General features: G+C 36.2%; 1 protein-coding gene across 1 annotated transcript in view; it reads right to left on the bottom strand.

The window, feature by feature from the left end:
• Positions 1-25,368, bottom strand: part of PIAS1 (protein inhibitor of activated STAT 1) — a 138,340-nt gene that overhangs the window by 19,831 nt on the left and 93,141 nt on the right. The window contains exons 6-8 of the mRNA XM_012451363.2: positions 24,974-25,108; positions 18,224-18,329; positions 6,045-6,118 (exon numbers count right to left, since the gene is read on the bottom strand). Coding sequence (XP_012306786.2) covers positions 6,045-6,118; positions 18,224-18,329; positions 24,974-25,108 — 315 coding nt within the window. The remainder of the gene's footprint in view (positions 1-6,044; positions 6,119-18,223; positions 18,330-24,973; positions 25,109-25,368) is intronic.

Below are 25,368 nucleotides of genomic sequence, written 5' to 3'. Positions count from 1 at the left end.
GAGTGGGGAGGATCACCTGAGGTCAGGAGTTTGAGACCAGCCTGGCCAACATGGCGAAAGTCCATCTCTACTAAAAACACAAAAATTAGCCGGGTGAGGTGGCACACACCTGTGATCCTGGCTACTTGGGAGGCTGAGGCAGGAGAATCACTGAATCTGGGAGGCGGAGGTTGCTGTGAGCCGAGATCACACAACTCACTCCAGCCTGGGCAATAGAGGGAGACTCTGTCTCAAAAAAAAAAAAAAAAAAAAAAAAAAGTTATAGTAAGCTAAGGTCTATTAACTGAAGAAAGAAAAATATTTTGAATTTATTATAGCTCATGTGTACAGTGTTTATAAAGTCTACAGTGATGTAAAGTGATGTCCTAAACCTTACATTTGCTCACCACTCACTCACTGACTCATAAGGAGCAACTTCCAGTCCTGTAAGCTCCATTCATAATAAGTGCCCCCTACAGGTGTACCATTTTTCATCTTTTACACTTTTTACTGTACCTTTTCTGTGCTTAGGTACATAAACACTTAGCATTGTGTTACAACTGCCTACAGTATTCAGTTTTGTAATATGCTGTACAGTTCTGCAGCCTACGAGCAACAGGCTATCCTAAGATATGTAGTAAGTTATATCATCTAGGTTTGTGTAAACACATCTATGATACTTTTGTTGCATAACAACAAAATTGCCAAATAGTGCAATTCTCAAAAGCTATCCCCATCATTAAGGCATGCACGACTGTATGTTATTAATTTATATGTGTCTCCTCCCACTAGAAACATGTTGGACTAATCTCCTTGCCCCCTCCCCATACTTGGAAATATACAGCAGTAAGACAGTCCTGTGCACTGATAAGCCTTCAGTTGTGCACGATGAGCAATTCCAGGAGGCATCACTCATGGAAGGTATGCAGGTCACACTCAGTAATTTACAGTGCAGCCTGAGATTAAGTTCTGGTGTTAGAATGAATCCTGGCCCCACTGCCTACCTGCTGTGTGAATCCTTAATGTTATTTTATTTAATCACTCAGAGGTTCAGTTTTGTAAAGTGGGGACAAAAATGGGATCTATACAATATGACTGTGAGGATTCAATTGTGTTTACTGCATAGTGCCTGACACAGAGTAAGTTTTCAATAAATAACAATAGTGTTAATTAAAGTACAGAAACATATTTGCTTTAAATCACTTTGTACACTAGGAGACCCACCCAAATGTCAGCTCAGTCGATGTTTTATTCCGGGCTCACAAAGTACTAAATAGCTTCACTAGACTTCCTTACTGCACTTCTACTTAATTTTAATATTTTTATTTTTTGAGAAAGAGTCTTGCAAGCAACTCTCCTGCCTCAGCCTCCCGGGAAGCTGGGATTACAGGCGGGTGCCACCATGCCGGCTAATTTTTGCATTTTTAGTAGAGACAGGGTTTCACTATGTTGACCAGACCGGTCTCAAACTCCTGGCCTCAAGTGATCTGCCTGCCTTGGCCTCCCAAAGTGCTAGGATTACAGGTGTGAGCCAACTGCCCAGCCAATTTTTTATGATTTGATTCACATAAGCACCTGATAAAAAGGCCAAAAGTAGTTATTATAACAGAAAAATTACCATTAGGCAAGATCCCATGTTGCATTAGTTCAGAAATATTTTCCAAATAACAATCTGGTTAGTTACACTTTTCTTTTTTTTTTTTTTTTGTGATGGAGTTTCGCTCTTGTTACCCAGGCTGGAGTGCAATGACGCGATCTCGGCTCACCGCAACCTCTGCCTCCTAGGTTCAGGCAATTCTCCTGCCTCAGCCTCCTGAGTAGCTGGGATTACCAGCATGCGCCACCATGGCCAGCTAATTTTTTGTATTTTTAGTAGAGACGGGGTTTCACCATGTTGACCAAGATGGTCTCGATCTCTTGACCTGGTGATCCACCCGCCTCGGACTCCCAAAGTGCTGGGATTACAGGTGTGAGCCACCACGCCCGGCCTAGTTACATTTTTCTATCTTAGGTCAGACCTTAACTTATCTATGATATACAAATTCCTATTTTATAAGGTATTTTTTGCTACTGCCTTAATACTAAGTAGAGAAACCACAGACTAAAAATTCTAGACAAATATAAGAATAATACACAAGGTTTCAGAACTGCAGAACTATAAGGCTACTTCTGATTGTTTATGAAGACAATGGATAAGATGGTAAGAAATAAAGAGTTTCAGAATCCAAGCCATAGGCCATGAAATTTATGAAAAGCAGCTGTTTTCCAAAGGCCTTCATCTCACATACCTTTACTCCATGATCTCCAGCTGTCAGTTCATATCTTTTAGGCAAGAGAGCAACTCTCGAGCTTTTATCTTCAGCTACACTGACAAGGTGATCTACAGTTTTTAAGGAACACTTACACAGAAATGGTGCAAGAAAGACACAAATGGGTACATGAAAGCAAAAGTTCACTTTCAAATGCATTATTAGCTGTCACACAGATGCCTTACAATCATAAAATAACTATTATATGATAATCATATTCCTGATTTTTTAAAAAAATTACTAAATTCTAAATAATTATCTGAAAATCAGATACCGATTTTCTCCAACTTGGTACCAGGAGGGAAGTGGAGCTTTGAATGTCTTGATCTTGTGATTTCCTTTATAGGATATAAATTATGTCTGCATCATTTGCAAAGAAACAGTTTAATTCCTAAATGTGTTTTCTAATGCCACTAACTTTATTAGTGCCTTATTAGTAACTGATGATGCTGCAAGAGAAAACATACTAGATATAAGTTTTAACCAGCTTATATTTTTTAAAAGCACTAAAAATGTCAATAAAACGGGCTTTTTCCTTGCTAAAGGAAAAAGCGTGATATTAAAGATAATTTTGGTTGGACGCAGCGGCTCACACCTGTAATCCTGGAACTTTGGGAGGTTGAGGCAGGCAGATCACTTGAGGTCAGGAGTTCTAGACTATGGTGAAACCCCGTCTCTACTAAAAATACAAAAGTTAGCCGGGCATAGTGGTGGCCACCTGTAATACCAGCTACTCAGGAGGCTGAGGCAGAAGAACTGCTTGAACCTGGGAAGAATGGAGGTTGCAGTGAGCTGAGATCGCACCATTGTACTCCAGCCTGGGCAACAGAGCAAGACTCTGTCTCTAAAAATAAAAACATTTAAGAAGGGCCGGAGTGGTGGCTCACATCTGTAATCCCAGCACACTGGGAGGCTAAGCCAGGCGGATCACCTGAGGTTAGGAGTTTGAGACCAGCCTGGCCAACATGGTGAAACCCCATCTCTACTAAAAATATAAAAAATTAGCTGGGCATGGTGGCATGCCTTTGTAGTTCCAGCTACTTGTGAGGCTGAGGCAGGAGAATCACTTGAACCTGGGAGGCGGAGGTTGCAGTGAGCCAAGATCCAGCCACTGCACTCCAGCCTGGGCGACAAAGTGAAACTCAGTCAAAAAAAAGAATAATTTCACAAGATTTTTTTCACAATAATAAATATTTCATAAATACATTTCCAGAGTTTATCTTTTTTCTTCTATCAATTCCAACTCATTTGTATTTGGGTTTACAAAGCAGTTTTTCAAAGATTCCTCCACCTCTATTTTTAATAAATCAGAACCATAAAATTCCCAAAGAGTAAAAACATTTTTAATTATTTTTGTTGCCTTTAGCTAAATGGCACACAAATAACAGAAACTCATTTATTTTGAGCTCTGTACATCACAACAAGGGCAATTGAAATGCACAGTAAGACATCATATTTACATATTTCAAAGAGAACAAATCTCTTTTATTATTCTATAAATTTGATATCTAGATGAGTTATTGCTAAATTTTATTTTTGAGTAAAAACATACTTAAAATATATGATCTTACTATTTCAGAATAACTGTAAAGGATTATCCCTTTAGCCAAATGGAAACCCATGAAAGTATTATAATTATACATTTTAGACACACATACCACACACACTCACACGCTATACATACATACACACACACACACATACACACACACACACACAGTTGTTTTGCTTTATAATCTGAATTTTGAAAGCAGATGTCAATTTAAAATGAACTGCTGGCCAGGCGTGGTGGCTCACGCTTGTAATCCCAAGGGAGGCCAAGGCAAGAGGATTGAGGCCAGAAGTCCAAGACCAGCCTGGGCAACATATCAAGACCCTATCTCTACAAAAAAATATAAAAATTAGCCAGGCATGGTGGCACATGCTGGTGGTCCCAGCTACTTGGGGGCTTGAAGCAGGAGCATCGCTTGAACCTGGAAGGTTGAGGCTGCAGTGACCTGAGATGGCAGCGCTGCACCCCAGCCTGAGTAACAAAGTGAGACTCTGTCTCAAAAATAAATAAATAAATAATAAAGGTACAAAGAGCAAAATGTGATTAATATTTTCTAATAATACAGAGATGAGCACCTGACGAGTACGGAATTAAAACATAGTTCTACAAATAAAACTTCTAAGATTTATACTGAAGTGCTTATTTATATGAATGCTGCGCATAAGTGGTTAAATGTAAAAGCATCATATATATTAGTAAACTATAAACACTTTAAATTAGATTGCAGAAAAACAATACTCTTTCCAGTGATTTAAATGGAAAATGAAGTGTATGTACTTTTCTAAATTTATTGTATTTTCTGAATTGGTGTTTTACAACAAAATGAGGTGGCAAAGAACAAAAAGGGAGAGTGAATTAAAACAGGGTTTTGGAGAAAAACGATAGAGTAAGTATACATCTTTTCCCTTTTTAATTTTTGACTTTTTCTCACCCTCTACTTCCCCAGTCTGTGCACCATTTTTCTAAGCATGAAAACAAAAACAAAAACAAAACTATACAAAAACCCACATCAGTCTCCTTTACAACCTAGGCTATTAAAATATTTACCTGGTTACTTAACTAAAGAATTTTAACAATAACATGAAAAGCATGGAGTCAAAATACTTTTTGCAAGAAAAAAGTTGGCTATAAACAGGAATAAAAATGAATGTTACAGGAATAGAAGGATATACACATAATGATAGAACTTGATTTTAATGAACTTCATTGTATTTTTTTCTATAACTTACAAAAACTAATTCATGATCTAATAATTTTTCCATAATATGTTTGAAGTTTCATGAATTACAAAAGACTAATATTTGTAATTACAAATAACATTTAATTTCTATTTAAATTAGCTGTTTCTTTAAGAAGACAGTAACTTCATCATCATCTGAAATTAGTAGGATCTCGGTATCAAAATCTTGCAATTGAATCAGGCCTGTCTGAACAATCAGGCAAATCAGGAAACAGATGTGTCCTTTCATTCTTTCCCCCCCCAAATTTAAATATGATTAGTTTGATTAATTATAGAACAAAAGGTAATAAAAATGCCAAAGTAATTTACTATTAATTTTTCACATATTTTCATTTGAAGGCCGTATTCAACCACCATTCCTACCAATGAACCTAGCATCAAATTAGTGTAACATATTTTTGAGACCTTTTCCCTTACAGGTTTAATAATTTGGTTAAGTCTTGGAATCATATATTTATTTCATGAAAATGACTGATTCTGACCTCATTTTCTGGCTTAAAATATCTCAAGGTTATTTTTATAACATATTCAGCTATTTAGGCTGAATAGAGGTTTTTAACTGGTGAATTGTTATAATGTGGTCATTGTTGGCAAAATGGTAAATGAGATGTGTGGATAAACATGGCTAGATTTTTACTCAGAAGGGTACTATCCTAAAAAGTAAAATTTTTATAAATACGCTGAGACAATAAACATTTCTTATTTTGAGATTTTACACTTGAGCCTGAGAGAAGGTCATTAATCACAGGCCACATTTAGATATGTCCTAGGAAGAGTAGATAATTTTTTAAGACTTGTTTAGATTCCAAATGCAATGCCTAGATGTCTTTCCACTTTTCATAAACTGTAACAATGGCGGCCATATTTTAGAAGTAAACAGAATTTCTCAAATAGTAAAAATACTTAATAAAAAGAGAAAATATATATTAAACTTCCTGGAAAGCAAGTAATCGTTAACACTTACTGGACATAGTAGAGAAACCCTTAGGCTGGTTGTAGCTATTTCACTATCTGGATCCGCAGTCAACTTCTCTTTAACTGATATTCATTGAAGAAGAACAAAAAAAGCAAACAAAGAGAATAAGTTTATTAAAGATACATCACTGGAGCATTTAAGAATAAAAAACTTAAGAAGTTTTAAAAAAGGAAAAGGAGCTCAAAACTAATCTCTCAATTATTTCCCAATCAATTGATTGGAAAGATAAAAAACAACCATAAGGCTTTTAATTTCTCTACTTTTTCTGTAAATTTACTGTTTCTCCCTCATGGGACAAAAACCTGCAGTGATATGAGAGAAATTTCTCTAGTATGTTGACATATTCAACTGATGGTAGATGCTTTTTCTTTTATAATTCTAAGATACTGGATCAAGGTTTTCTTTCTTTTAAACTATGACTAATATTATTTGGACTCTTCCATTTTTGAGGAAATTAATAATAAGAATAATATTTATACATTTTTGAAAGCTCAGAAAATAAAAATATTTACTGTAAAACAGCTTAATGCAAACTTTAAATTATCACAATAGTCTTTTTTTTTAAAAACTATATAATTATTTGAATTTTAATCTATTTATCTATAAAATACTTGGGCTGTCTTGGGCAACTCAATCCTCCTTTCTCAACTTAACTTTACTTATAGTAAAATTGGAATCCACTCTAGATAATCTTTAAGGCTTTTCACTTCAAACTTCTTATGGTTCTTATGGGAGGAGACACTAGCAATTTTACTTTTCCAAGGCTATTCTTTCATTCAGTCTGATATAAAAGACTCTTTTTTACTTATTTGGAAACATGAGCTATCTGTTACCTCTGAAAACCTCAGTAGCAGTAACAAGAAAAAACATTACAGGAGTGACACAGGAAATACATATATGTAATATTCCAACACTTTTGGAAACTGTCTCATAACTTTAGAGTCTATATTGTATAAAGGGGCTATAAATGGGGTAGCTGTATACATAATCGATAGAATTTCTGAACTGTGGTACAACTAAGTGTGACCAGATAGACACCATATAGAAAAGAAAATGAAGAGAGGGAAAAGTACTCAGGTAAGTTACAATTTCAGACTCTATTGTGCTGATAACCATTTATGAGAAATCCTACCTTTATTAAACACAGTGCCCTGGATTTTAGTCTGGATTTTTTGAGACGGTCCAAATCTTGGATATCCTATTCAACTATTTCCATAAATTAGTGAATCTCAAGGTGCACATCAGACCTACCTACAGAACCTTTTCAATCAGAATGAAAAGAGGAATACCAATTGGTAGTTTCTTGAAAGCTCAAGATATGACTCTAATGCCAGACTAAAAAGTCATTTCATGGTCTGGAAATTCCAAATTTTCAAAGTCTTAATGAAATTCACAGGCTATCTCCTGACATAAAAAAAAGGCATACAACCTCTGGTTTTTAGTTTGGAAAATATAGTTATAACACTATGCTAATGAATATCATATATAAATTACAAAAAGTATGCCTTTGTCATTATACACCAAATCTTAGTCAATCCTTTCTTATAAATATGATTTTAAAGAGTAGTATCTTTGTTAAAGGCAACAAATAATTGCCATAAGAAATAAACACACAAATAGAATTCTGATGTGATTACTCACTGTGATGGCTAATTTTGGGGGTCAACTTAACTAAATTAAGGGCTACCTACATAGCTGGCAAGGCACAATTTCTGGAAGTGTCTGTGAGTGTGTTTCTAAAGGAGACTGGTGTGTCAAGTCTGTGGATAAGTGAGGAAGATCCACCCTCAATCTTGGCAGACACCATCCCACCAGCTGGGGAACACAGAAAAAACAAAAAGGCCGAGGAAAGGAAAATAAAGTCACTTTCTCTTTTTTCTTGAGCTGGGACACCCTTCTTCTCCTGCCTTTGGGCTTCTGTGCTCCTAGCTACTTGGGAGACTGAGGTAGGAGGACTGCTTGAGGCCAGGAGTTTGAGATCAGTCTGGGCAACATAGTGAGACTCCATCTTTAAAAAGAAAGAATTCCAGGTTCTCTGGTCTTTGGACTCTGGGATTTATACCACCACATCAGCCCTTCTCTCCACCCCTCTTAGGCCTTTGGCCTTAGCTTGAGAGTTGGCGTCCTGGATCTGAGGCCTTTGGACTTGAATAGCCATTATCACTGGCTTTGCTGGTTCTCCAGCTTGCAGACAGCCTATCTATTGTGGGCATTCTCAGCCTTCATAGTCATGTGAGCCAATTCCCCTAATAAATCTCTCAACTTTCTGTCTCTCCTTTCCCCCTTTCCCTCTCCTTCCTCTCCTAGACTCTCTCCACAGAACCCTGACTAATAACCACTCTACATGCCTTCACCAATCATCCTACCACCACCCTTTATAGACATAGCAAGCAATGGGTATAGTAACCGACTTTGAGCTTTGCATATTTAAATTTCTACTTAAATGGAGAAACACCACAGATCATAGTATCAGCCTTATACAAAACAAAGCTCAATGTTTAGTGCTTAGAAAATAAATTGGAATAAGAGAGGCAACACAAAGTAGTGGTAAGAGCACAGGACCTGGAGATAGCCTAGGTTAGAATTCAGTCTCAGTTAAGTCAGTTAACCTCTCTATGCCTGTTACATCATCTGGTAAATGGGAATGATAATAGCATCTCACAGAACTGTTTTAAGGATTAAATGAGTTAATACACACAAAAACTTTTAAAATACACTTGAGCCTGGGAGGCAGAAGTTGCAGTGAGCTGATATTGCTGCCACTGCACTCTAACCTGGGTGAGAGCGAGATCCCATTTCAACAAGGTTTTTTGTTTTGTTTTGTTTTGTTTTGTTTTGTTTTTGAGGCAGGGTCTTGTTCTGTGGCCCAGGCTGCAGTGTAGTGGTGCGATCTTGGTTCACTACAGCCGCCACCTCCCGGGTTCAAGTAATTCTCCTGCCTCAGCCCAAGTAGCTGGGATTAGAGATGCGTGCCACCATGGCCCGGCTAATTTTTGTATTTTTAGTAGAGACGGGGTTTCACCATATTAGCCAGGCTGGTCTCAAACTCCCAGCCTCAGGTGATCTGCCGACCTCAGCCTCCTAAAGTGCCAGGATTACAGGTGTGAGCCACCATGCCTGGCAACAAAAAAAGTTTTAAAATAATCTAATATTATTCTCAATAAATATTAGCTATTGTTACTTTCTTTTGCCATTACAGACCCAATGCTAGTCCACTTATTCTTGTAAAGATATTTTTAAAGGTCCTACTAGGATCTTGATTAGACTGGATTAATTCTATAGATTAATTTGGAGAACTGACATACAACAATAGAGTCTTCTGATCTGTTAGCAAGATATATCTCTCCATTTATTCAGGTCTTCATTCAGTTTTTCTCAAAAATGTTTTGTAAGTTTTGGGCATACAAATCTTGCACATGGTTTGTGTGATGTATTCCTAAGTGTTTCATATTTTTAGATGTTACTGTAAAATCTTGTTTTGTGAATTTCAATTTCCCAGTGTTCATTACTAACAGAAATACAATTTGTTTTTGTATACTGACCATGCATTCTCTAACTGTGCTAAACTCATATGTATTTCTAGTAGCTTTTCTGGAGATTCTTTGGGATTTTTTTCTATGTAGACCATAAGATCTCTGTAAATAAAGACAATAATTATTTATTCATTTCTATCCTGTGTGTTGGTTTCTTTTCAAAACTTTTTCCGTGTCTTATTGTGCTGTCTAGAATCTCTAGGGCAATGCTAGGAGCAGATATCCTTGCCTTGTTCTCAATCTTAGGAGTGAAGCATTTAATCGTCATTAATGATGATATCAGCTGTAGTGTAGACTTTTTATAAATACCCTTTATTACACTAAGGCAGCTCCCTTCTCTATTTTGCTGACAGTTTTATCATGAATGGATGCTGAATTTGGACAAGTGCTTTTTCTGCATCTCTGGAGATTATCATGTGATTTTTCATTTTTAGTTTGTTGAAGTGAATTATATTGACTTTTGAATGCTGAACCAACCTCATATTACAGAAATAAATTCTATTTGGCCACTATATATTGTTTTACATACTGCACTTAACAATATTCAAAACAATTCAGAAAAAGAAAAACAAAGCTGGAGAATTCTACCTGATTTCAAGACTATCAAGCTATAGTAATTAAGACTCTCGTTTGGCATAAGGATAGACATACAGATCAATGGAAAAGGACAGAGTCCAGAAATAGATTTACACATCTACAGTCAATTGGTTTTTGACAAAGGTACCAAGGTAATGAAATGGAAGGAAAGATGGTCTTTTCAACAAAATGTTGTTGGAATATTTGGATATCTATGTGCGGGAAAAAATGAATCTCTACTCTTACCTTGCACCATATACAAAAATTAACTCAAAATGAATCACCTAGATCCAAGAGCTCAAACAATAAAACTTCTAGAAGAAAAGTAGAAGAGAGTGTTTGTGACTTTCATTTAGGCAAAGATTTCATAATACATAAAAAGCATGACATTTAAAAATGGGCAAAAGGTTTGGCAGATACTTCATTAAAGAAGCTATAAGAATGGCAAATAAACACCTGAGAAGATGCTTAACATCCTGTCATTAGAAAAATGCACAATGAAATACCACTACATACCAATCACAATGGCTACATGAAAGCAGCCTGATGATACTATATGCTGGTAAGGATGTGGAGCCACTAGAACTCTCACACATTGTTAGTGCAAATGTAAAAATGGTATATTTACTTTATAAGAAACCGCCAAACTGTTTTCCATGCACTTATCATATGACCCAGCAATTCCACTCCTAGGTATTTACCCAAGAGAAATGAAAACGTACGTCTACAAAACTGAGGTATCCATATGCAAAATGTAAATGTTTACAGCAGCTTTATTCATATTGCTGCAAAACTTGAAATAATCCAAATGTCCATCAATTGTACAGTATATAAATGAAATACCACTCAGCAATAAAGAACAAACTACATGGATTCATCCAAGTGAAAAGAAGTCAGACGCAAAAGGCTACATATTGTAGGATTGCATTTATCTGACATTCTGGAAAAGACAAAGCTATAGAGCAGAAATCACGTCAATGGTAAGGGGATGGGGTAGAATGCAAAAGGCCATAAAAGAACTTTCTGGGGTGAAGGATGTTCTACATTTTGATTGTGGCAGTGGTTCATGATTGTGTACATCTATAAAAGGAATTTTTATTGCCTATAAATTATACTTTAATAAACTTCCTCGAAAAAAAGAGAGAAAAAGGAGGGGAAAAGCACTATGCTATATTTAATTACAAGAAAAACAAAGTGAAAGTAAAAGCCCTTATTCTCTGTGAGCAAGGGAATACAAAAATAAGACATATAATATTTGTCCTGCTGTAATCAGTCGACATGTGGGAAGCTCTCTGGGAGTTAGTTTTCATATTATTACAGTGATCCACAGTGGTAACAGTATTTTATTGCATGACCTACAGTAAAGTTACAGCTAGCCACATTTAAAATTAATCTTGTTTTTCCCAATAAGTCCATTTGGGAGGCAGAATCAGTCTTGTTTTTAATCCCTGTTGTCATGAGCTACAAGAGTTAGCCACTACTCAGATGACACTGCATTTAAATTTAAATAAGAAACACAGCTCATCAGTTACACTAGCCACATTTTAAGTGCTCAATAGCCACGTGTTGCTGGTGGCTACCATATGGGACAGTGCAGACAGAGAACACTTCCATTGTCACAGATTGTTCTATTAGATAGTGCTATTCTAGGGATGCTATTAAGATAATTTCTATCCTTCATTAATATCAGATTACTTTAATTCAGACTTAAAAATTTTTAAGGCTGAAAACAATCAAACATATTAAGATCAATATTTTATTGTATAGGCAAAGAAACAGGCACCAAGACCTGATTTTTTCTCTAGACGTCTTTTCATCAGTTTACTTCAATAAATATGCAGATCTACTATGCATATGGTACTGTGCTGAGCAACAGGGATTCAAGAAAAAAATAAGATTAAATTCCTGCCCCAAAGAACTCATAATCTAGGAGAGGGTAAAGATGCTCAGTGAGCTCATCTCTAATGCGCTCTGATGGAAGTACGTTCATGAAGCTGACCAAAAGTCAACTTGTCTATTCTGGGGGTTCTGGGATGCCTCCTGGAAAAAAGTGAAACAAAGGATAATGACATTAGGCAGAGGAGGCAGCAGGGGAGTTTTGAGGCACACAGCACGAAACTAAAGCACCGAGAAAAGACAAGAGTTCCATATTTTTGGGATGTAAAGCATGAAAAGAAGGGTGAATACAGATGACCCTGGAAAATAATGAGCAGGTGCCACATCATGGAAAGTAAAGTTGTATGTGTCATGCTAACATAGTTGGAGTTTTTATTCCCTTGGTGTTAAGAAGCCATGAAATGCAAGGGAATATAAGATTTCAGATCTGTATAAATCACCAACCCGGCCACCAGAGGAGAGATATAAAAGGAAGTCAAGAAAGGAGAGGGATGTTTAAATAAGAGAAGGTTTTTAAAATAAAAGCAGCATATGAAAGCTTAAACAAGAGCAATGACAACAGTGACGGACAGGAAGATACACGTGAGAAATATTTAGGGAGTAAGTTTGAGAGGAGATGGTGAGTTCAGTTTTAAATACTTGAATCTGAGGAACCAGTGGAATGTTTAGGTGAAGGTAGTCAGCTATACAAGTCTGAAGTGCAGGGGAGAGGTCTGATATAAAGACATGTATTGGGGGGTAGGTGTTAGTTTTAAACCACAAGGGTGTGTACAAAAGTGCACCTAGGATGAAACTCCAAGGAACACCAACATTTAGAATGCTTCCCTTAAGAGAATCCATTGAAGGCAAGTGATTGACAAGATAAGGTCAGATAAGAAAGAGGAGAGAATTTCATGGAGAAAGTGGTTCATATCAAACGCAGCAGAAGTATTCAGGATGAAAACTGAAAAGATACACTTTAAATTAAGCAATCAGATCATCATTTGTGACATCTGAAAGAGCAATTTCAGTAGAATGATACAGAGTTAAGACCATGAGTTGCAGTGAGGAGGTAAAAAGAGCAAGTGTAGACTATTCTCTCAAAAATTAGGATGAGAACAATGGGAGGAACACAGAGCTGTACCCATAGAGGAGCTTGTTTTCCTATTTTTTAAAAGATAAAAGAGACTTGACAGGATAGGGCGACAGAAAAAGCCTACAGACAGGGAGGAAATGAAAACACAGGACAAAGAGCAGATAAATGAGGGAGCAAGGTCTCATAATACTGTTACCGAGCATCTCTACCTGGATGTCTCATCCCATCTCAAACACCACAAGTCTAAGAGTACATGCTGATCCATGCCCCTGCAATTCGATCTTTTCAGCACAGTTGCCTGTGTAAATGGCATTACCACATTACCTGGTACTTGAGTAAGAAGCCTAGCACTCCTTGACTCCTCACTCCACACACACAGTCAATGCCATTTCAATACTTGTCAAAACTGTCAACTTCTATTTCTATGTATCACTATCACCTTAGTTCAAGACATCATCATCTCTTACATATACTATTACAAATAGGTTCTCAACTGGCCTCATTGCATTAGCCTTGCCTTCCTTTGATTCATCCTCAAAGTGAGAATCAGATTGTCTAAATGCAATCATGTCATTTATTCCTCTGCTTAAAAATCTTTTAATGATTTTCTATCATCTATCTTTTTATCATCTATGTCAACTTATACCTATCCATCTCTCTAGTCACCCTCCTTTTTGGCTCTCTCTCTCTCTCTCTCTCTTTTTTTTTTTTTTTTTTACGGTAGAGTCTTGCTGTTGCCCAGGCTGGAGTGCAGTGGAGCAAGCTCAGCTCACTGCAACCTCTGCCTCCTGAGTTCAAGCAATTCTCCTGCCTCAGTCTCCTGAGTAGCTGGGATTACAGGCACATGCCACCATGCCCAGATAATTTTTTTGTATTTTTAGTAGAGACAAGGTTTCACCATGTTGCCCAGGCTGGTCTCAAACTCCTGACCTCAAGTGATCCACCATGCCCGGCCCTTCTTGACTTTATTCCAGCTACACTGGCCTTTTCTCCCAGCATTTTCTGTTCCCATCTTGGAGCTTAATTTCTCCTCATCCTTATAATCTTGCCTTAAGTATCATGACACCAGAGAGGACTATGTTCCCCTATTGTACACCTCTACAGAACTGCCTGTCTATCTTCTTTAAGGCATATGTCAAAACTGTAACTCATTAATGACTTGTGCAATTATTTGATGTCTGTCTTTCTCACCAGACTGCAAACTTCTGGGGGATGCAGAGATGGTATGTGTCTTGTTTAATGCTATATTCTCCTGTGCCTGGAACATAGTAGACTCAATACAATTTCTTGAATGAAAAGAATAAATGATTAACTTGGAGCAGGGAAAGGGACATTTCCTCCTGACACTGAGGGAATAAAGTGAGGACTGGGTACAAATGTAAATAAGCTGAAAGTAATTACGGTGGCACTAAGATTAAGGAAGAAATGGGTGGTTTAGATAATTCACATCTTATAGCCCCAATTTTCTTGCATTGGCAGAGTGCTGAGAGGGGGAATAGTGTTTGAGTAGATTATGGCTAAGGCCTGAAATAAATGCTGAAGGGAGAAGGGAGAGGAGAAAGAAACTTAATTAAGAGTTGGTAAAAGACTGTTTGTTGGTGACAGTCGTGAGGGAACAACTCTACACAAAGGTAGAAACTGCAATACAAAATCCTACGAAATCAAATGAATCAGAGAACAGATTTCTCTGTGAAAAGTCTAAATAATAGCAACTTCATTCTTTCAAGAACATTAAGAGTATCTGGCTTCACTACTAAAACTTTGCTAAAGAACTTAGGTTAGGAATGACTTGCAATTAACATATTTGTAAGTAATTTGATTCTTCAAAAACATCTCAGATACCTGATATTCCTTTTGTCAAGTAATTTTAAACAGAATTTAATTACATAATTTTTTTTTTAAGAAAGAAAGAAAAAAGAATGAAGAAGAGGAAGAAAAAGGAAGAGAAAGAGAGAGAGAGAATGGGAGTATTGCTTTCTTGCCCAGGCTAGAATGCAGTTTAGTAATGGGTATTGAAAACCTCTTTTATACCAATAATTATACTTGATGTAGACAGGAAGGAATAAGGGAAGAAAATAACAAACAAGCAGCCAACCAATATTTCATTTAAACCTATGAAATGCTATGTGATTACTGAGGAGTGATTTACTTCCAATTATGTAGTCACTTTTGGAATAGGTGTGAGGTGGTAATGTGTGTTTTGTGTATTTGAAGTGGAGAGTTCTGTAAATGTTTATTAAGTTTACTTGTTCCGGGTCTGAGTTCAAGTCCTGGATGTCCTCGTTAATTTTCTGTCTCGTTGATCTATAAAATCGTTAGCTCTTCTTGTTACATTGATCCTTTCGCCATTATGTAATGTCCTTCTTTGCCTCTTTTGCTCTTTGTTGCTTTAAAGTCTACTTTATCAGAGGCGAGAATTGCATCTCCTGCTTTTTGTTTATTTGTACTCTCTTGTTTGGTTGATAAATCTTCCTCTTTCTCTTTGTTTTGAGTCTTTGGGTATTGTTGCATGTGAGATGGGTCTGGATACAGCATACCGATGGGTTTTGGCTTTTTATCCAATTAGAATATATATATAGGTTTAATACTGGCATTTGATGCTAGCTGGCTGTTTTGCCCATTAGTTAGTGTAAATTTTTCATTGTGTTAATGCTCTTTGCTTTTTGATATAATTTTGGAAAGGCTGATATTGGTTGTTCCTTTATATGTATAGTGCTTCTTTCAGAAGCTCTTGTAAAGCAGGCCTGGTGGTGGTGAAGTCACGATGTACTTGTTTGTTCACAAAAGATTTAATTTTTCCTTCGATTATAAAGCTTAGTTTGGCTGGATAGGAAATTCTGGGTTGAAACTTCTTTTCTTTAAGGATGTTAAATATTGGTCCCCACTCTTTTCTGGCTTGTAGGGTTTCTGCTGAGAGATCTGCTGTAAGTCTGATAGGTTCCCCTTTATGGGTAACCTGACCTTTCTCTCTGGCTGCCCTTAGTATTTTCTCCTTCATTTCAACCCTAATAAATCTGGCGATTATGTGCCTTGGGGTTGGTCTTCTTGAAGAATATCTTTGTGGTGTTCTCTGTATTACCTGGAGTTGAATATTACCCTGCCTTGCCAGGTTGGGAAAGTTTTCCTGAATGATATCCTGAAGAGTATTTTCCAACTTGGATTCATTCTCTTCGTCACATTCAGGTACACCTATCAAACGTAAATTAGGTCTTTTCACATAGTCCCATATTTCTTGGAGACTTTGCTCATTCCTTAATTACATAATTAATTTGTTGGGATTTTTTTTTTTTTAACAGGCAGCATATAGGTAAAGGTAAATAACCTGTTTTTTGGTCAATTACAACAAATTTCTTACTGGTGGGATCCAAATTAATATTCCATTGGCTTCCCTGGCCAATAAGTAAACTAAGGTATCAATTGCCACAAAAATCTCATCCAGTGTACAATTATTCTCCACATCCAGTAGTATATCAGAGTAGAAATACCTTTTGAATTAAAGAGTTTTTGCTGCTTAATGGTAGCTAATAGTGGTTTCTCACAGAAAATAAAATAATTCCATTCCAGACTCATGTTCCCACTCTCCCTCCAGGTGGTGCTATAGCTACAACTGGAGAAGAGCTAACAGCTTGAGCAAAGACAGTTGGCCTTATCGTTGTTGCTGTTCTTACTATTAAATAAAACAACTTTATTGGCCTTATTCTTTGGTATTCCCTTTCCCATACAGGCTCACATAATTCTTTGCTTTCTGACTGGCTGAGATTCTGGTATTATGAGGCAAATATGAAGATTCTCAATAGAATGGCCAGGAATAACTTCAGCAAGACTGTGATAGACGAAAAGTTCTCTTGTACTCTTTAAGGCAAATGTCTGCCTTTTTCTGTCAGGATCCCCACCATTTTCTTGTCCCTGCCAAATGGTGCCTCCACTCCTGCAGACCCCAAACCAGTGCTGTCCTTCTAGCTCTCCATCATCTGTCAATGCATGCCTACTGAAGCATTAGCCCAAAGTGTTCTCCTATTGATTGAGGGTTAGCTGAATTTTTAAAGGACCATTTTAATAAAGAAAAATTCTTCAATGAACTATCAAGGGTATACTGATATTCAGGGGTACTGGGATCTTTTACTCTGGCCCAGAAATAAGTTACAGAAAAGGTTAAAAGTTATGCTACAGAAGGAAAGTTGCTCTTATTATCTAGTTCTTTCCACCAGTATTCCTAAGTACAAATCTGATAGTGGCCTTCATTAATCAGCTCACATGAAAGTCCTTAAAGGATAGCTATCTCACCCCTGCCTATGAAAGTTTTGTTTCCTAAGTGTCCAGCCCTCACCCCTAAATCCACCTAGGCCCTACCTCTCACAAATAAAAGAATAAACAAAGAACTCAGTTCACCTCTTTGGAAAGGCCAAACCCTCTGACCTTAAACCTTAAAAACTGAACAGCCCCATTTGCAGACCTTGCATCTCAAATTCAACATATCAAAACAAACCATCCAGTAATTCACATGTATGAAACCAGACTTTGAAGAAGTGTTAGAAATCACATGGCATAAACCACTTGTTACAGATAAGGATGATGAAACTCAGCAGTAGTGTGACTTGTCCACAGCCATGTAAGTGATTAACGGCAGAAGCCATGTCATTATTATTTCTACCACCCCACTGGCTCTTTTCATTTTGTAAATGCAGGGGTGAGGCCATCATATAACTCTGTACATTTTTCCTTGATAAAACTCTAATCTAAAATAATTTTCTTGAAATTTATGCCAAGATTCCTTCCCATTTCCTAGAATTCCTTAAACATTTGATTTATTTTATGAAGTTGTAGTAGAATATCTTCCATTTTCATGCACTGACTTTAAAAAGTTAATTTGAAGATTAGTAAAATACAGATTATAAAATACAGTTCATGACAAAGATATTAGAAATACTCTTAGGTATTGTTTTACAAACTCAGAAGGTTCTCAGTGTTTTTAATCCTCTACAACAGGCTCCAGTGAATAAACAAATTCTAAAATTTCTTGAGTTAATACTACTACTCTAACTTTTAACAAAATAGCTGAATAAGTGAAATATGCTTATCATACGTACTTAAAGCTCTAGAATGATCCGGATTCCTTATTCCCTTTGCTCGCAGCCTCTGAAGCAGAACTGTTGAGGACAACTGTTTTACAAGATATACTGCCATGGAATAGTTCTGGAAAAAAAAAAAGATGTAGAAAACAAACAACATATGTAAGTAAACAGTATATCTATTTTAATCTCACCTTGATAGGGAAAGAAAACTAACACTTCTTAAAACACCTACTGTGTGTCAAGCACTGTCTTAGATCTTTTCATGAACAGTAATTCAGTTAATCCTGACCAAAAAGCTGCTGAGATGATCATAACCCTGTTTTTATGGATGAGGAAACTGAAGTATAGAGAAGTAAAAGAACCTGCCCTAATTTTGTAACTTTCCTATAATTTAAATCCAGGTCTGTCCTGGATTTAATATTATCTATATAACCTATACTTAAAGCTAATGAATTTAAGGCACTTACATGAATGAATACTGCTAAGACTAAGTATAAGCCAAGGCCAATAAGATGTCAGAGTTACAAACCATATTTAGTAGGTAATAGATATATCTAAAATAGAATCTTTTTTTTTCTTAATTACAAATGAGACGGGCTTCCTAACTTATACCTTTTAACCTTTCTCTAACCTTTCTCTTCAACTAGCTCTTAAAAAGATTACATTTGGGCCATTATCACAACAAGCAGAGGGAATATTAAGGAAGGTTTTCAAAGAGAAGCTGCTGGTTTGGCAAATGAACAGATGAATATCCATTACCAGCAGAGGGACTACCCAGAGATGACAGAGGGAGAAGGGGACAAAAAAAAAAAAAAAAAAAAAAAAAACCCAACCAAAAAAAACGGTTAATCAACAAGCTAAGACTAAGTGAAGGGAACATGGTTGGATAAAAGAAAGAAAAGATGGCTGAGGTTCAACAAGGGTAGGAGAGAGATCTAAACGAGAAGGACCACTTTCTATTTGGTGCTGGGATCAAGAGGAAGATCAAAAGACTTGAAAAGAAGTAAAATGAAAAATAATTGCTGCCATCTTATATTTCATAGCTACATACATTTTTCAAAGCATTCTTAACATATACTGCCTACTTCATTTAAACTTTGCAGAAGGCCTATTGAGACACAGACAGGATAGGTATTTTTCTAAGTGAAGGGCTGATGAAACTGAGGCACAAAAAGATTATGCAATCTGCTCATGATTAGGCAACAGAGCAGACACTAGAAACCAAGAGGAAAGGGGAACATTAAGACAAGGAACTTAATGATCAAGGCCAGTATACCCTACAGTTCTTGCTTTGACATACCCTACTTGCTTTGAACCTCTTAACCTAGGCCAACACACATTCCAATTTTCAGACACTTTTACATGTTGAAAATGCACTCTCCTCTTTTGGCAAAAAATATCTTACAATACTCTCTGGAAGATCATATTTTCATTTAAAGTTTGGAAAGCTATCTGTGTTCACAAGGTACATATTTTCTGGGAGGAGGAAAAAGAAGTGTCAAAAAAGCTAATTTACTTTCATTAATAAATGTCACAATATATTAATGAGAAACAAGTAACATTAAAACTTGCCTAAATTTTAGAGCATACAAGACACTAATCTGATATAGCATTGAAAAATTTCTTTTATTTTTTTATTTATTTAGAGATAGTCTCGCTATGTCACCTAGGCTGGAGCGTAGTGGTGCAATCTCAGTTCCCTGCAACCTCCAACTCCCAGGTTCAAATGATTCTCCTCCCTCAGCCTCCTAAGTAGCTGAGACTACAGGAGTGTACCACCATACCTGGCTAATTTTTGTATATATATATATTTTAAGTAGAGGGGTTTCACCATGTTGGCCAGGCTGGTCTCAAACTCCTGACTTCAAGTAATCTACCTGCCTCAGTTCCCAAAGTGCTGGGATTACAGGTGTGAGTCACTGGCCCAACTGAAAAGCTTCTTTTAGAAAAAAATCTTATTCATCATTATTACTTACTTGCTTAATGCTTCAAGTATGATAGAAACTGGAAAAATGCTAATTAATAATGTGAAATTATGTATTGACAACTTGAATCTTCAGAACTTGGAATGACCCTACGGCTTTATATAAATATTTAAGAAGAGATCAAGCAGAAATCGCAGCAAGTTCAGTGAAAAGGTATGTTCACTCTAGTTGAAACGTGTGACCAAATAGGGAAAAAAAAACAAAAAAAGGCAGCAAAAAGAATGTGGTACTAACAAATGCCACTTGTACTAGTAATATAAAATGAAATTTTACATCATATGAAAGAGGTTCAGCAGCAAAAACAAACAAACAAACAACAACAAAAAAAAACACCAAAGCTTAATAGTGATAGAGTATCTTTTCTAGGTAGACAGTATTTTAATTGTTCCTTCTAATCCTTCAAATACTAACTCCAACTATTGATATTGTTAAATTATACTGATGTTTTTGTCTATTGCTTTTTCAAAAGTCTTAAAACTTCTTTGTCAAGTTCATGAGATGCTTTCTCTAGCTGAAATATACTCTACTCGTTATGTGTCCCTTACACTGGTACAAGCTGGTATCCCTTAACCAAAATGCTTGAGATCATAAGTATTTTGGACTCTGATTTTTTTTTTTTCTTTCAGATTTTGGAATATTTGCATTATACTTACCAGTTCACATCCCTAATCTGAAAATCTGAAGTCTAAAATGCTCAAACAAGTATCTCCTTTGAGTAGGCTGTTTTGAATTTTAGAGCATCCTGGATTTCAGATTTTCAGATTAGGGATACTCCACATACATCTAAATAATTTCTCTACAAATAATGAGAGTTTAACAAATGCTAAATGTAGTGATTACCCTGAGGAAGGGGAAGAAGTTACAATATAACTCACTTATTTCTTTCAGGTAAGATACTAGCTCTCCTACTTATTTCATTTGACATAGTTGCAACATTTCTCACTGGCAACTAATACACAGTTATCTGCAAAACAGTAAGATATTCTACATTAACTATTCAGAGTGTCTTCACAAGCTGAATTAAAACAGTAATCTAAAAACAATCAATTAAGTTATTTTCTGGGCTTTGTAAAAGAATAATGTGGATTTAGCATCTTACTTCCCCAGAAAAAGGTCTTCCAATCTTTGTAGTTGGGAAGCCTTCCAATGTTAGAGTATTTCCCCCTCTCCTCTGTGCTTTTTATCAGTAGCTATATTCCTCTCCCTTCCTACATTTTCAGACTTCTCTCATATTTCACCAAAAACGCTCCCCTTCTTCCTTGGTGAGCCATTCTTTTCATACATAAAAACAAAACAGAACATTTTCAAAACTTTCCTCAAAGAGGGAGGAAAACGGAACTCCAAGTATACTAGAAAAAAATATTTAAAACCTAATGATGATGTATGAGTTAAAGAAAAAATATAACCCTGAGAGATGCCAAAAAGGAATAATTCAAAATCCATTTCTAAAAATATCCAGCAAAAGAGGAATATAGAAATACATCATTGATATAATAAGGTTCTACCAAAATTAACTATCATAATAATGTTGTAACAGTAGCAGTATTCTTACTCACATAAGGAGCAAGTCAAATACATCCACTAGTGCCTGAATTATAACACTGTTTACAAAGTTCTATCTAGCAGAACAAGAGATAAATGGCAAAAGTATTAGGGTAATATAATTTGTATGGCATACCTCAAACTCAAAACTGTCAATGCAGAAATACCAATAAATCATCTAAAAGCTGCTGGACCCAACATATGAATTTAGCTATGAAGTAAATATTCAAAAATAACTAGTTTTTAAGTAAAACAATAAATAAATTCTTTGAAAATATAACAGAAAAAAGATCTACTTCTAATAGCAGTAATAATAACAACCAACATAGGAATTAGAAAAAATATACAGGATTTGTAGGAAACCTATTAAATTGCTGAGGAATATAAAAGAGGATTTGAAAATACAGTTCCTGTATGGTTATATTAAATACTGCAAATAAATAAATTCTCCTTAACTTAATCTATAACTTTAAAGAAATCTCATCCAAATTCTCAGAAAGATGTGCGAGTGGGGTATAGGAGGGAGGAAAAGAAATGTGATAAAGTAATTCTAGTTTATCTGGAAGAATGAATGTGAAGAAAAGTAATGCAGGAGAATCAATGTCACCCCCGCCAGTGCGGCTCTAATAACCACCAATATGCAGATGACTCACATTTTTTCCCTCTAGCCCAAATGTCTCCTTTGAGCCTATCTGCACCACTGACTACTCAGGATGTCTTACAGGCATTTCAAACTCAAAAGTTTCAAAACTACATTCATGATTTTCACCATCTAGTCCTCCAATGCCCATTCTTCAAAGTAAGACAAAACAATACACACCTACACTCAGTCCTTTTCCAGTGTTCCGTCTATCTCAGTAGCAGTATCATTCACCTAGCTACCCACCCAGAAACCAAGGACTGACTCATCAGTGACATCTCCCTTTCTCTTAGCCCTTGACTTTCAATTCATCACTTAATTCTGCAAATGCCTCTACTTACCTCCATTCCTACTGCCACCACTCTAGGTTAAGATACTATTTCACTAATACTTCTGCAATAGCTGGCTCCTAAGAGATGTCCTTTCTGCACGATTCTGGCCTCTAATTAAACTATTTACCACTCCAAAGAGTGATCTTTTCTAAAAAGAAATAAGGCACTATAAACCTTCTGCTTAGAAAAGAGCAAATCCTGGCCCAGCGCAGTGGCTCATGCCTGCAATTCCAGCACTTTGGGAGGCCAAGACAGGTGGATCCCAAGGTCAGGAGTTCAAGACCAGCCTGGCCAAGATGGTAAAGTCCTGTCTCTACTAAAAATATAAAAATTAGCCAGGCATGGTGGCAGGCCTGTAATCCCAGCTACTCAAGAGGCTAAGACAGCAGAATCTCTTGAACCTAGGGGGCAGAGGTTGCAGTAAGCAGAGATCACGCCCCTGCACTCCAGCCTGGGTGACAGGGTGAGACTCCATCTCAAAAAAAAAAAAGACAGGGAAAATTCTTAACTTTAACATTACCTACAATGCCCTGCACGGTTTAGCCCTATCTTACCCCTCCACCGAATCTCATATACCGCTCTTCCCCATTCTCTGTACTCTAGGCGACAGAGTGAGACTCCATTTCAAAAAAAAAAGAAAATCCTTAACTTTAACATTACCTACAATGCCCTGCACGGTTTAGCCCTATCTTACACCTCCACCCCATCTCATATACTGCTCTTCCCCATTCTCTGTACTCTAGTCAGAGTGAATCCCTCTCACGCCTACCACTGGGCTGTTGTGTGTGGGTGGTTTCCTCTGAACCTTTTGTCTATTCTTACCCCTTTCTCAGCTCTTGGCTCAGTCACTACTTCCTCAGGGAAGCTCTCCCTGACTGTTCTCTCATTCAAAGTCCCCTTTGAAACATTGTAAAATTACCATGTGCCTCTCTTTTATAGTACTTATAAGTAAGTTCACATTTTTTGTGTGTAACCACTGGGTCCCTAGATTGCAGGCCTCATAAAAATGAATTCTTCCTCCCTATGGTAGTGCCAGTTTTGAGTATAGTATACGGCACATGGTAAGCAGTCAATAAATTTCAAATGAATTGGTGGATACATATGAGCTCATATCAAGAAAATTGTCCCAAAAGAGAATGCTAGACTAAGAAACAATACAAAAAATGATCAGAAACACATCCAAGATATGTAGAAATTAAGTATGTAACAATGGTGGCTTCAGAATCAACACATTTATGTAGTTAACAGTATTAGAACTGGCTATTTAAAAAGCGAAAGAAAGCAATTTTTACCTCTCACCATTTATCTCACATACATTTAATATGAACTAAATATTTAAAGGTAAAATATGAAACCTTAGAAGTGTAGAAGAAAATAAACAAGTAATTCCACAGCTTGGGAAAGGCAGATAGGCAGAACATGATGGAGATGAGCACAGAGTATATAAAGGAAGTAACTGGTTAAGATTTGGCTATACAAAAATTTTAATCTTCTACATATTAAATAACAACATAAAAATAAAAGGCAAACAAACTGGAAACAAATATTCGCAACATGTAACAGAGTTAAGTTTTACTATATGAAGCTCTCATAATAAGAAAAACAGCAAAGAGAAATAGACATGGATAGGTTGTTAAATGTAAATAATCACAAATGTAAAACATATGCATTCTCAGTAATAATGAAAAAAGTACTAATTAAAGCACAGTGGTGGCATTATTTACCTAACAGAATTGGTCAAGATTTTAAAGAAGATTAAATAAACACAAAGAAAATAAATTTGCACATCTTCGGAGAAGGCAATCTGTCAATGTACACAAAATTTCTTAAAATTCTGTATGCTCTTTGACTATGTAATGCCACTTCTGAGAATCTACCCTAAGGAAATTATCATATATGCATGCAAAATTATAGTTAACTTCAATGAATCAATCAATAAATCAAGTAACATACTCAATAGTAGGGAACAGGCAAATTTATGGCATACTGATACTGGAATATGATATAATCACTTAAAATAATGAAGACAAACGTGATGACACAGGAGACATTTATGATAAATTGTTGAGTAAAAGGGTCAGGTTATAAAACACTGGATACTTCACAATCCCATTTTTCAAATGTAAACATATTGAAAACTCATTGTGAGACAAAAATAAATCCTTTTGTAGCTCATTTTACGTAATTTACATATAAACTCAGGTAGGCATGGTGATTAAACCCTCCATATAATACAAAAATCTGGTAGATACAAAAATTTACTTACTCTTCCAATTTCTGCAGTCCAAGAAACAACAATGGTGTTTGGTACTGTTGTGGACAGTCGGACAAGTGAGGTGATATTAATTGGTCGGCTGGGTCGCTTTGGTTCCACGCCATTTTTTGTAGGTGGAAGGTAACCCTAAAAATGAAATATAATTTATTTATACTCATTATTTCCACAATCATTTTAACTTCCATTCCTTAAAAAAACTCTACAAATTACATACTACATTTATAAGTTTATTATTTTTCCCAACAACTTTATACTCTCCTTATAGTAAACCTGAGAAAAATATTAGTGATGAAAATTGAAAATCTCTTAAATTTTGATTTAAGGATGAATTCATAACAAGCTTAGATAGGTAGGTATATGAGGAGTATTTCAAGGGAACCAAAAAC

The sequence above is a fragment of the Aotus nancymaae genome, unplaced genomic scaffold (assembly GCF_030222135.1).
Source record: "Aotus nancymaae isolate 86718 unplaced genomic scaffold, 86718_ANA_hifiasm-v0.15.2.pri h1tg000003l, whole genome shotgun sequence".
Taxonomy (NCBI): domain Eukaryota; kingdom Metazoa; phylum Chordata; class Mammalia; order Primates; family Aotidae; genus Aotus; species Aotus nancymaae.
The sequence above is the reverse complement of the archived record's forward strand: the minus strand, read 5'-3'. Positions and strand labels throughout refer to the sequence as shown.